A 14604-nucleotide genomic window follows, 5' to 3' on the forward strand; every position below is an offset into this window, starting at 1 on the left:
TTGCTTAACCTATCATTTTTCCGAGTCGTTACAATCTTCCTTACTCTACACTGCCCCTCGAATTATTGGCTACCTGAACCAGCATTAGATTCACTACCCGATGCTTTACTACTATCGAAACGACTTTCTCCCTCTTGGGAGGAGTGTCCTATAGAATGGCCCTCTTAGTCTGTGCTCTAGTAGCCCGAGGTGAGTGATCTTTAGGTGTGACATTTATTTGCACCTCCAAACTACTAGCTTCGTAGTCTTCATGACCCTTTGATTGAGAAGTCGTGGGGGGGGGAGGTTTGGTTTCATTCTTTCTTCGAGGAGGCATCGTACCTGAGAAACAGAACACTCATTAGTACACAACTCAGTAAAATGACACACTATCTGGTACTCAGACTTCCCCTGTGTAATTTCATCATGACGCCTTGCCTTAAGAATGTTGTCACCCAATCTATCATTGGGAAGGGCTGCGAAATCAAAAGACGACAGAAATAAAATTACAGAAAAACTAATATTTTACAAATCAAGTACACTCTACGAAATCTTTTACGGGTCGTGGTAGGTACCACGGTTCATTAAACCCTTTGTGGATTTAACACAGACTCAGTGTGCAGTAGAAGGTTGACCAAATAATGTTCATGGATAGGTAGACGGCCCGTGGATTGAACCACGGTCCATGATACTGGTCGTGAACTTACCTGATGGGTGGAAGGAATGCAAGTGTGGTCCACGATTAATTTCACGGCTCTTGGTAGCTTCCACGGTCCGTAAAACCTATCGTGGTCTTACACTTGGCCATTGTTTAAGTCATCTTGTTCCCATCAATTCAACTAACCCTCATCAATTTAGAACCAATTTAGACGAACACATTTAGCAAAAAATTATGACCTAATATGATCATTCCCACATTCAAGAAAACTCAACTTTATGCAATTTAAACTAACCCACAACAATTTAATATCAACTAAGATTAATCATCACAATAGCATGCTAATCTCAATTAATGCGAAGTAAATCTAACTTGTTTTAGACAAGATCGAACTTGCAACAAACTATGAAGTGACTTACTTGGAAATAATGGATAGTTTCGCCCACAGAGAAGAAGATGAAATTTACTTGAAAGACTTGATCAACTTAGGACTTAGGGTTTTGATTCTTTAAGGAACTACGAATTAATGGGGATAGAAACTGCTTAAAATTCTTTAGTAACCGTTATGGAGGAGAATAAGAGAAAAACCCCAACCTTTGGCGCTTTAGAAATCATATATATGATTATTTTAATTTTGGTGCCATCGCGGATCGGGTCGGGTATTGGTAAGAGTGGGTTGTGGACGACGGACCGTGAAAGTGCCCGTGAAGATCACCACGGTCCATATAGTGGCTCATGAACCTAACTTGGGAGAAAAAGATTTACATGTGGTTCACGAGAGGCTAGACGGTCCGTACACTTCATGGCGGACCATGAACCCTTCCATTAACCTTTTTCTTGCAAATTATAGTAGCACTTTTAGGTTGGTGCTAAGATTGACGGACTGCGAAAGTGCCCGTGAAGGTCACCACGATCCGTGAGACTGCCCGTGAAGAGCAGTCTGCACCCAATTCCTACACTTTTTAACCCATTTTCTCGTGCACACATCAACACCCAGTGACTCTATAAAAACAAAGAAAAATAAAGATAAAGGAAAAATACCTACTACAATTACCTCTTGGGTTGCTTCCCAAGCAGCGCACAATTAAACGTCGCGGCGCGACGCAGGTTACTTGATTACTCAGACTTCATCAAGTTTAAATTCCTCCACAATCTTCACATCCTCTGGAACACTCAAGTATTCCTTGATTAGCTGGCCATTGGATTTAAACCTCTCGCCCTTATCATTTTCCAGCTCAATAGCACCTGACTGAAACACTTGTGTTACCTTAAAAGGTCCAGACCATTTGGATCTCAACATTCCCAGAAACAGACGAAGTCTGGAGTTGAAAAGTAACACCAAGTCACGAGGAGTGAATCTTCTTTTCTCAATATGCCTGTCATGATATAGTTTCATCCTCTCCTTATACAGTGCACACCTCTCATAGGCTCCCACACAGAACTCATCCATCTCATTGATCTGATCCAACCTCAGGTTTGCAGTTTCGCTCCAACTAAGGTTCAGCTTCTTCAAATCCCCGAGTGCTTTATGCTCAAGCTCAACTGGAAAATGACATGCCTTTCCAAACACCAATTGGTATGGATGTACCAATAGGCATTTTGAAAGCTGTCTGATATGCCCATAGAGCATCATCTAACTTCTGTGCCCAATCTGTCCTGTTGGCATTCACCATTTTAGCCAGAATTGCTTTAATTTCTCTGTTGGAGACCTCCACTTGGCCACTGGTCTATGGGTGATAAGGTGTTGCTACCTTGTGTTGTTTAACTCCATATTTAGCCAGAAGAGAACTGAACACCTTATTGCAGAAATAAGACCCACTATCATTGATGATAGATCTGGGTGTGCCGAACCTTGAGAAGATTGATGAGTCCACAAATTGGACTCATTTAATGCTTTATTTTGATAGAAATACCATCCTCGAATGCTTATTTTGTCTCAATATCTCATGAAAACTCTTAAGTTTCAAGTATTTGAAGTTTTAGTGGAAGCATGGCCACTTAGGCGCACAAAGGAACAAAAAGGCTGAAAAGAACGAAGAAGTTGAAGCATGAGCATTGCCAAGAACCTTTGGTGATTCACCGAAAGGACAGACTTCGCCCTTTGTTCCAGTATGCGAAGCCCTGAAGGAAGAGGATCAAAAAGGCGATGAAAGGAGCAGTCGGCGCTTCGCCGAATAGTCCCGCGAAGCAGTACTATACCGCTCAATGGTCCAGAACATGAATATTCTATAGCAAAGTACTCAACGGCGATGGGAAAGAAGAAGGGCGAGTCACCGAGTCATTCGGCAGACTCGACTAACTTCGCCGAACTATCCGCCTGCACTAATTTATGATGGCTATAAATACTGAACTCTCTATCAATTTTACGACTTCCGAACCATTATTTTTATTTTCATAATAGAATAGTACATTTTTAGATATTTTTCTCTCAAGTTTAGAGAGGGTTTTGTGGGAGACTTGAAGAGAGAAGGATTTCTTATTCCCTAGGTTGGAAGTGGGTCTTCTCCATTCTTCTTCCTTTGCTTAAATCAAGGTTCAATTTCTTATACACATTTTATTTTAGTATCATTTTAGGTGTATTTTGTTATTTCTTGATGTGTGGCTTAAAATCCCCATTCTTAGGGTGTGATTTAGCAAATATGTGTTGATTTTGTTGTTGGGTCTTGCCTGCTGATAGGCTAGATGTATTTTAATGGTGATTTCACCTAGTGGTTGTGGTTTAATTTAATGGGTTTGTAGTTGCAAATACAAAACTACCCATGTGTTTTCGGCTTGCCCGAGAGGGAGGTCACGAAACCAAGACCACTAGACTGATGGCCTAAGGAGTGGGTCGACATAAGGTTCAGCCCGAGAGGGTGAGCCCTAGTCCCATATCCTAAAACTCAGCTCAAGAGAGTGAGTGGGGTAAGGCATAGGGTGGTCTTCATGCGGCGAATTGGTGTTCGAGAGGAACCCATTTGAAACGGGGTAAGTTGCCCGAGAGGGAACTTATTTCTATCTAAAGCTTAGCCTAGTCACTATTATCTTGCAAATTTCCTATTCAAAGCATGTACCCAACGATTTATCTCAACTTCTATTGCGGTCACACCCCAAGAACATTTTCCCGTACTTGATTTTCTTGTTAATTTTTGCTATTTTTACTACTTGTGACAAAACCCCGAATCGATATTTGACACTTTTGTGTCGCTCCCTTTAATTTACCATGTTTTTGTTCGTTAATGTATTTAGCTACGACTAGTTAGAGCTTAATTTTTATTTTTTCTATCAATTCTCAAAACCACTCCCTTGGGACACAACCCCAACCTTTAGTTGGGTTACTATACTATGGATGATTGTAGACACTCATATCGTAGGTTAGTGTCGTTGGTCACGATAAGCATAAAAATGGCGCCGCTGTCGGGGATTGGTGTTATTTGAGAATTTTTAGATTAGTAGAATTTTTTGTTCTTCTTAGTTGTAATTTACTAACTTTACGTTTAGTTTTGCTTTTCGTTGAGTTGTCCATTTAAGTGAGCATGGCTGAGCAGAGTAGTGGCAAATTGGTCGAAATAAACCAAGGAGTCCAATAGGACCTCATGCTGATCGAACTGGCATCTCAGCTAAAAGACTTAGCCACCAAAATCTCAGACGTAGAAGTCCAATGCAATAGCAGGGGGAGGTACACACCCCCTTATGAGCAGAGGAACTCTAGAAATGGGGAGAAAAATCCTGTTGAGGATACACTTCAAATCATTCTCCAAAAGATCACCGATCAAGATCGGGTGTTGGAAGAAATGAAGAATAATGTTGAAGTGTTGAATCAAATGATTGGATCTCACTCTAGATCAATCCAGTTGATCAGGTCATTCCTGAGTTTTGCAGTACCTCATCTCCACCCAAATGACATATTGGGGTCACCTAGTGACACTGGGGCTAACCCCAATAACGGAGAGTGAGATAGAACTTACATCGTGCCACGACGTAAATTAAGGCGCTTCTTGGGAGGCAACCCAAGGTTTTACTACTTTTAATTATTCTGTTCGAATAATGGTGTGCTGATTTTGTAGGGTAAAATGAGAAAGGTGTTGAGAAGTGCAGGTTGGCGAGCCAAGTACCTAGTGGGCGAGTCACTGAATCTATCGGTGACTCTGACTTAATCCGCCGTTAGGACCCCAAAATAAGGGATGTCCTGTAAAACTCAGCGAGGTAAGTATGCGTTCGGTGCGTCGCCGATTTTATCGACGATAAGACTAATGTCACCGAATGACAGAGAAGTGAACGGTTAAATAAGGCAGAAAGTCAAAATGTTTGAATCTCTCATTTTCCCTCGTCTCAAACTCCTCAAAATCAAACCAAAGGTACTTTTTCTTAGATTTTTACCTTTCCATTAGTATTTCAATTAGTAAATAGTTCTTGGGGTTGGATCTCTTTCCTGCCTAGCGTTTCAAAAAGCAATTTGATTGGCATTAATGGTTAGCCCATAAAACCCCGAATTTATCTTAAAAGTTTTTTGCTCTCTTTTGCAATTGTAGTATCAAGATGACATGTGTTGGGCTGGGCCTCTTTGGTAGAAATAAGTTGATATGCTCTATGTAATCCATACTTAGTTGCCTGAAATATTTTAATAGTCGAATGCCTTATTGTTTGTGCTTTAATTTGATTGCAATGGAAATGGGTCCCGCTTGATTGTCATTGTATTATTTGGGTAACACCTAAAGAGCCCACATTTGTGCTAAATAACAAAAGTTGCTCAATGAAGGAATGGGTGATGACATTCTTAAGGGTGATCATAGTTAAATGGCTAAAATTTGGCAGGACAGGAAGAAGTCTGAGAATTCTGGAATGATGGAAAGTATGGGTCTTGTGTGAATTTCGTGTCTGCATGCTTTAATTGCGTTTTCAGTGCATGTAAGGTCGATTCTAAGACGTGGGTTGAAAAATAGGCACGGTGAATCATTTGGCGAGCTGGGTCATGCTTGCCAAATGATTCAGCGGTTCGCCTACTAACCTTAGATCGCCCTTCATTCATGTCCATAGTACTAAGAGATCTGTAACTTTCGGCGAACACATCTGTGGTCGCCGAAGGTAGTCGGCGTCTCGCCATATAGACTTTTTCATCACTTATTTACCTAGATTTCAAACTAATCCCTTCGGCAAGTTTGACCTAGCTCACTAAAGAGGTTCGACAATTCGCCAACTGATCGGCCAACCCTTCTGCTTTAGATTTTTGATGTTTTAGTTTGATTGTTCTTCTTACTAATCACAAACTTTTGAGATATGGTACGCACAAACCTAAACGCACCACCTCAGAAAAAGGCAACGGGAATTACAATCAATGAAGGAGGATCACGACCTTCATAAAAAAAGAAAGCAAGATCTCCTACCAGGAGATAAAGGTAAACGAAAAAAGCACATCGTTAGGAAGGGCACAAATGTTGAACCAGCTATTTTTTAGACGGAGGATGAGCAACCTTTGTTAAATCGAAGGGAGGAGCTTAGGGCTAGAAATCAGCCATTTGCTACCGGAACCCGTTCAACTGCCACTCCCCTGACTATCGAATCAGTGCCAACTCCAACACCACCTCCAGCGGCTCCTGCACTCCCTGTAGCTCCACCTTCACCTAGGTTGCTGAACAGACTAAAAGGTGATGCTTTACGAACCATTCTAGAAGAAAAGTTACTATATGTAGAGGGTTTGGAAGGTAAGCATGCTGAGGTGCTTGACACGCTCAGATATCATGAGTTCGAACAGTTCACCGGGCCGCGGGGCTCTTACATTCCTTCTTGGGTCCGGGAATTCTACTTAGCCTATGGGGAGTTGGTACCCAAAAAAAAAAAAAGGCTAGTGAGTTCTGACCAGTGAAGTCGGTTCTGGTTAGAGGCAAGGAGGTGGAGTGTCACAACGAGCATATTAATGTTATATTAGGTCGACCGCTGCACTCGGTACTACCCTACCAGGTATTGTCTATTGTTTCATCCCTAGATGATCTGAAGGGTTGGTTAGCTCCGATGATTTCTGACATCACCCCGAGGTGGTTGGATGCGGGAGCTCATATTGAGAAGAAGGATATGAACATCGCCTCCTGGTACTGGTTTGGCTTCATCAGCAAGACTATCATTCCATCCCAGAATGAGTCCATTATGCGTCATCCTAAGGCAGCTTGTCTTGGTTCTATCATCGACAGGAGGCGGATCGACCTGGGACTGATGGTTTCACAAGAGATGGATTTGAGAGCCAAACAGACACATACATCCCTGCCATTTCCTGTTCTGATTACTGAGTTGTGCTGGCATGCTGGAGTACCCCGAGACACTGCTAGAGATATAGAAGTCACTCCATCTTCTTCCACTGATATCCGGCGTATAGAGGCAGAATTTACACGAGAGAAGGATGATAGGAGAAGAGAAGCCCTAGCAGATACTTCTCCAGAGGTCAATGTTGACTCATTATCAGTAGAGACACATTCGTCTACCCCGGCCTCTGAGCCCTCAGGTATACCAACTCCTTCTTCTTCTTCCTCACAGGCTCCAGGTGCTTCCTCAACCTCCCAGCCTGCCAGAATCACTCAGGCCATGATCCTAAAGATGGGGCAGTTCACCTATTCAGTTGATGTGAGAGCTACCTGACTGGAAAGGTCTGTTCCAGAGATGATTGACAGGGCCATAGCAGCACTTACTCCCATTCAGACTTCTGTTGATGCCTTGATAGTGAGAGTTATGCCTTATGAGAGCAGATAGCAGGAAACCTCTGAGGTGACGGCCCTAAAAGCTGAGATTGCAGGTTTGAGGAAGGACGTAAATTACCTTAAGTCTACCGACTTCACTTCAGTCATAGAGAGAGCAGATGATAAGGATGTTCCTGTGACCACCGGAGATGTGCAAGGGGATGGTGCAGCACAGGCAGAGTCGGATGCAGAAACTGACGAGGAGTTGATAGCAGCACAGGTTGAGAAGATAAGAGTGAGCCACGATACGAACATATTCAGAGATCTGCAAGATCTAGTAGAGATAGTTACATCCGCAGCAGACCTAAGTGGATCTGGCACTACTTTTCTAAATGAGACTACTCCGGGCACTGATGCCCCAATAGATAGAGAGACTGCGTAGCCAGGACCTTTCTTTACCCTCCTCTCTGTCTTGCTTACATCTACTTTTGGATTATGTATTATATGCATTTGAGGACAAATGCCTTTATTGGTGGTGGGGTGAGGCTCACCTTTTGTGTGCTATTTGTGATTCGTGTTTTGTATATATTAGGTTTTTTTTTGGTTTAAAATTGTGTTTACACTGCTTTTCGTGGATGTTTGAGCTCATGGCTCTCTTTTTCTTTTAAACTGCAAATGATTTTGACCCTTCCAAAAAAAATTGAATTTTTCGCACATTTTTGCCACCCTTTATGAGTGGATTGTGGCTATTCTTTCGCAAAAAATTGAGTCTTGATTTCGATCAATACCGATGACTTAAATAGTGCTCTCAATTGAACGAACCTGAATGTACGGCTACGATGAGGCCAAATGAAGTTGCATAGACAATATGTGAACTCGTTGCATCTCGTTGTGATTAGCCATTTATCGAATTGATTCTCTTGTAATGACCGTTGCACACTAGCTAAAGTATGTAGTCTTGCTTGACTTAAGTGTCGATGCCTTGTGTGATTAGCTTGCTTTGAAACTTGCATGAATAAACCTAGAATTTGCCCTATTAGTCTGGTTGATTTAGAAAGGTGTCCTCTTGATATCATCTTAGGCAATTTTAAAGAATGTGAGCCAAATTTGACATATACCTCTTTTGTGGCCTACTCGTGAGCGTGTGAAACTCTTTTGAACACCCTTTGAGCCTTACTTTTCTTTGGAAGAACCTTGATGAACCCTAGACCTTACTTGAACCACTACCTACAATCCTCTTGAGTTGTGGTTTAGCGAATAGCCAACTTAGGCCAAAAGCCTAAGTTGGGGGTGTGGTGAAAAGGAAAAGGAGTAGTCCAAAAGTGCAAGAAAAAGCCCCCCTAACCCATGGTATTAGATAAGTGGAAACCCCTTCATTTCAATTCAAGAAAAAAAGGACAAAAGAAATCAGGTTTCCAAGCAATCCATGAGGGTGAATAAAAAGGTGACTTAGAAGCACTAGAAAAAGAATCGATAAAGGAAAAGAAAGAAATGCCTTGAGAATACCACATAACACGAAGAAGGAGCCACTAAGCCTAAATGATCACACCTTTGCACTCATCCCCATTACAAGCCTTCGAAAAACAGTTTTGATCTTGAGTAAACCGAATCGAAAGTCGATTGGAAAATAAGGGCAAACCTATAGGTGAAAACATGCATTGTGTTCCTCTTTTTAAGTGTAAGCGTTGCATCGGATTCCTGATCTTGAATTTATTAACCTCTATGTGTGAATATGGAATCATTCTTCATGTGATGGCATTTAGATACTTTTTGGTGAGCTTGAACTTGCACAAGTAGTGAGTATTGCAAGCATGAGAATCTTTAGTAATGGTGTGTCACAACTTAAATCTTTGAGTACACAATTAATCCTTGCATAAGTAAATTGAGTTTTGTTGTGTGCACTCATTATTGAGTCTTGCGTAGCACTGTTTGAGACACCCTTTTTGAGTGGCTGAATTCAAGTTTGCTTGAGGACAAGCAAAAGTTTAAGTTGGGGGTGTTGATGAGTCCACAAATTGGACTCATTTAGGGCTTTATTTTGATAGAAATAGTGGCCTCGAATGCTTATTTTGTCTCAATATCTTATGAAAAATCTTAAGTTTCAGGTATTTGAAGTTTTAGTGGAAACACGGACACTTAGGCGCAAAACGTCTCAAAAGAACAAAGAAGCTGAAGCATGAGTATCACCAAAGGACATACTCCACCCTTTGTTCCAGTATGTGAAGCCCTGAAGGAAGAGGATAAAAAAGGCGATGAGAGAAGCAGTCGGCGCTTCGCCGAATATTTCCGCAAAGTAGTACTATACCGCCCAATGGTCCAGAACATGAAGATGTTGTAGGCAAGCACTCAATGGCGATGAAATGGCGATGAGACAGAAGAAGGGTGAGTCATCGAGTCATTCGGCGGACTCGACTAACTTCGCCGAACTATACGCCTGCACTAATTTCTGATGGCTATAATTACTAAACTCTTTAATAATTTTACAAGTTCCGAACCATTATTATTATTTTCATAATAGAATAGTACGTTTTTAGATATTTTTCTCTCAAGTTTGGAGAGTGTTTTGTGGGATAGTTGAAGAGAGAAGGATCTCATCTTCCCCAAGTTGGTAGTGGGTCTTCTCCATTCTTCTTCCTTTGCTTAAATCAAGGTTTAATTTCTTATACCCATTTTATTTTAGTATCAATTTAGGTGTATTTTGTTATTTCTTGATGTGTGGCTAAAAACCCCATTCTTGGGGTATGATTTTAGCAAATATGTGTTCATATTGTTGTTGGGTCTTGCTTGCTGATAGGGTAGATTGTATTTTATTGGTGATTTCACCTAGTGGTTGTGGTTTAATTTAATGGGTTTGTAGTAGCAAATACAAAACCATCCATGTGTTTTCGGCTTTCCCAAGAGGGAGTTCGCGAAACAAAGACCACTAGACCGATGGCCTAAGGAGTGGGTCGACATGAGGTTCAGCCCGAGAGGGTGAGCCCTAGTCCCATATCCTAAAACTCAGCTCGAGAGAGTGAGTGGGGTAAGGCGTAGACTGGTCTTCATGCATCAAATAGGTGTCCGAGAAGAACCAATTTGAAACAGTGTCCGAGAGGAACCCATTTGAAACGGGGTAAGTTTCCCGAGAAGGAACTTAATTCCATCTAAAACTTAGCCTAGTCACTATTATCTTGCAAATTTCCTATTAAAGTATGTACCCAATGATTTATCTCAATTTCTATTGCGGTCACACCCCAAGAACATTTCCCCATACTTGATTTTCTTGTTAATTTTTGCTATCTTTACTACTTGTGACAAAACCCCCAATCGATATTTGACACTTTTGTGTCGCCCCCTTTAATTTACCATATTTTTGTTCGTTAATGTCTTTAGCTATGACTAGTTAGAGCTTAATTTTTTTTCTATTAATTCTCGAAACCACTCCCTTGGGACACGACCCCAACCTTTAGTTGGGTTACTATACTATCGACGATCGTAAACAGTTATACCGTAGGTTAGTGTCGTTGGTCACGATAAGCATCAAAGATATTCTTCTTCAGAAAACCAGCAACACTATTACCATCATTCTCAGGCAAAGGACCTGCCTCAACCCAATTGGACACATAGTCCACTGCAACCAGTATGTATTTATGCACATAGGAGCTCACACATGGGCCCATGAAGTCGATCCCGCACACATCAAACAGCTCCACCACCAGAATAGGTGTCATGGGTAACTCATGGCACCGAGAGATGGCTCCTTGTCACTGGCATACATCATAACTCCTCACTACGTCTATCGCATCCTGATGAATTATGGGCCAGTAGTACCCACACTGAAGTATCTTGTGGGCTATCCGGGCAACTCCAAGATGCGACCTACCGGAGAGGAGTGACAACAGGCTTCTAGAATATGCAACATCTCAGCTTCAGGAACACATCGCCTGATGATGTTGTTAGCACACACCCTGTACAGATAAGGTTCATCCCAAAAATACTTACCCACATCATGCAGGAACCTCTTTCTTTGTTGATAAGTCAGCCCCTCAGGCATCAAATCACTAGCAAGATAGTTACCAAAATCAACAAACCAAGGAATAAGATCAAGGGTAGCGGCTAATACATGCCAATCCTGGAACAAATCATTTATGTCGAGCTCGGGTTCATCTTTCTTTTCAGCCTCCAACCTCGACAGGTGATTAGCTACTTGGTTTTCACAAACTTTCCTATCCTTAACCTCAAAGTCAAATTCCTGAAGAAGTACCACCCATCTGATCAACCTTGGTTTGACATCCTTCTTTTCCATGAGGTATCTTAGAGTTGCATGGTCTATATGGACTATCACTCTAGTCCCCAGAAAATAAGCTGTGAACTTCCCAAAAGCATACACTACAGCCAACAGCTCATATTCAGTAACTGTGTAGTTTCACTGTGCTCCATTCAGTGACTTACTAGCATACTAAATCGGATGAAACAACTTGTTGCGGTTCTGGCTCAACGCTACTCCTAAAGCAGTACCGCTTGCATCACACATCACCTCAAATGGTTGTGCCCAATATGGGCCAATGATCACGGGGGTAGAAATCAACTTCTCCTTCAGGCATTCAAAGGCTCTAAGACAAGCCTCATCAAAAATGAATTTCACCTTCTTCTCCAAAAGCTTGCACATGGGGTATGCAATTTTGGAGAAGTCCTTGATGAGACGCCTATAAAATCCAGCATGTCCAAAGAAGCTCCGAACACTCTTTACACAAATAGGTGGAGGCAACTTTTCAATCACCTCAATTTTTTCCTTGTCGACCTCTATCCCCTTTAGTGATACCTTGTGCCCAAGGGCTATGCCTTCTTTAACCATAAAATGGCACTTCTCCCAGTTCAGCACTAGGTTGGCTTCCTCGCACCTATGTAGGGCCCTGCTAAGATTCAAAATACAATCATCAAAAGTATCACCTACCACTAAAAAGTCATCCATAAATACCTCCAGAGTGTCTTCTACCATGTCTGAAAGATAGACATCATACACCTTTGGAACGTTGCTTGTGCATTACATAGTCCAAAAGGCATGCGTTTAAATGCAAAGGTGCCATAAGGACATGTGAAGGTAGTCTTCTCCTGATATTCAGGAGTAATTGATAACTGTTTGTAGCCAGAGTATCCATCTAAGAAGCAGTACCACCCTTTTCTAGCTAACCTGTCAAGCAGAGTCCATGAAAGGCATCGGGAAGTGATCCTTCAGGGTCCACTTGTTCAGCTTCATGTAATCCATGGACATTCGCCATCTATTGACTGGCCTCTGCGGGACAAACTCATTCATGGCATTTGCAACCACAGTCATACCGCCCTTTTTGGGCATACATTGCGCTGGATTGACCCAATGACTATCAGAAATGGGGTACACCACCCCAGCATCTAACCACTTGATTATTTCCTTCTTAACCACCTCTTGCATAGGTGGGTTTAACCTCCTCTGGTGTTCAATGCTTGGGCTGCAGTCCTCCTCAAGTTGGATCTTATGGGTACATATACCTGGAGGTATCCCAATGATGTAAGCAATGGTCCACCCAATGGCCCTTTTGTACCTAATCAACACTTTGATCACAGCTTGGAGATGTTCATCATTAAAATCTGCAGTCAAAATCACAGGTAAAGTGTTATTAGTTCCCAAAAATACATACCTCAGATGACTGGGCAACTGTTTTAGTTCCAGCACAGATGGCTCTTCAAAGGATGGTTTTGTTGAAGGAGTTGGCCTGTTATTTAGATCCAGGTCCAATTTATTTGGAGCATAAGAGTGTGCTCCCATACCCCGCAGAGCATTTACGGTCTCTACATAATAGGACCAAAAGTCAGCTTCAAAGTTCATCAACACTGCATCTAAGGTTCGACGTCCATCCTCTCTTCAATGGTTGCTCCCATTTCTTCTTCATCGAAGACCGCTATTACAGACACCACATTCATATCACGTGGCTGCTTCATAGACCTAAAAATGTTAAACTTTACTTCCTCATTGTTGAGTTTGAATTTAAGTTCTCTTCGCTCAACATCTACCAATGCTCATCAAGTCGCCATAAATGGTCTTCCCAAAATAATGGAAACCTGAAAATCCATTTTGTAATCCAAGATCATGAAGTCTTCCAGAAATATAAACGTATCCACCTTTACGAGCACATTACGTAGTATGCCCACAGGTCACTTCACTGACCTATCTGCCATCATCAACCTCATGGCTGTGGGTTTTGGAACTCCTAAACCCAGTTGCTTGTAGATGGCCAGCGGCATCAAGTTTATGCTGGCCCCAGATCACACAAGGCCTTTGCAAACTTGATCGATCCCATAGAGCAAGGTATTGTGAATGCACCTGGATCTTCCTTCTTCTACACAAAAGACCTGGTAGTAATAGCACTACAGTGATGAATATGGTTAGTCAAATCAATACTCACCGCTCTTTTCTTAGTAACCAAGTTCTTCATGAACTTGGCATATCCTGGCATCTGCTTAAGAGCTTCTACCAAAGGGATGTTGACTGACAACTGTCGCAGCATGGTGATGAACTTTGCAAATTTCCAATCTTCGACTTTCTTTTTAAGCCTTTGAGGGAAAGGAGGAGGTGGTCTTGGTATTTGCTCTGACGGAAAGGTTCCCTCAACCTCTTTTTCTTTAGCTCCTGCTGGTTTAGCTATTGGTTGAGCATCCTCCAAGTCGTCTACTTGCTCAGCTTCATCCTCCTCTCTTCCAGCTTGCTCCAACACCTGCTCATGTTTAGTACCTACAAATATAGGGTCAGTAAGGATCTTACCACTCCTGGTGGCGATAGCCACGCAATGCCCGTCCTTTTTGGGATTTTGGATCATGTCACTTAGTAGTGACCCATTTTTCCTCTAATTTAATGAGGCTGAAAGTTGCCCCAATTTCTGCTCGATCTGCTTGATGGAGGTGGTGTGAGAATCTACCAACTAACTCATACTGGAGAATTCACCTTTCATCTCCTTTACCCCTGCATCAGTAGATTCAACCTTTTGGAGAACCTTGGCCAACATGTCTTCCAGCTTAGACCCGTTGGAACTACCACTTGCCCGGTCTCTATTACCCGGGGAACATACACACCACTGCGATCATTCTTATACCCATCTCTATTCTGCCATTTCCCTGATCTCTAATAGCTGGCCTATCATACTGGCCTTCTCTGGAGTAGTTCCGACCTGCATTTCTAGAATTGTAACCCTGGTTGGCCGAGTTATAATTCCGAAAACCTCCTTGGTTGCCCATATAATTGGCCTCCTCATCTATATCGATGTCCTGATCTTCATACCTGTTTAGTTGACTCACAGTATTTACCTTTACAAA

The 14604-nt window shown here is 42.1% G+C and overlaps 1 protein-coding gene across 1 annotated transcript; it reads right to left on the minus strand.

Moving 5' to 3' along the window:
• Nucleotides 1-1757: 1757 nt before the first annotated feature.
• LOC107060730 (uncharacterized) lies at nt 1758-2310 on the minus strand. Its single transcript, XM_015308964.1, has 2 exons — nt 2226-2310; nt 1758-2179 (listed from the first exon to the last, which is right to left on the minus strand). Exons 1-2 carry the CDS (start codon nt 2308-2310, stop codon nt 1758-1760), a joined length of 507 nt encoding a protein of 168 aa, XP_015164450.1.
• Between the last annotated feature and the right edge of the window lie 12294 nt (nt 2311-14604).

The sequence above is a fragment of the Solanum tuberosum genome, unplaced genomic scaffold, assembly GCF_000226075.1.
Source record: "Solanum tuberosum cultivar DM 1-3 516 R44 unplaced genomic scaffold, SolTub_3.0 scf00094, whole genome shotgun sequence".
NCBI lineage: Eukaryota > Viridiplantae > Streptophyta > Magnoliopsida > Solanales > Solanaceae > Solanum > Solanum tuberosum.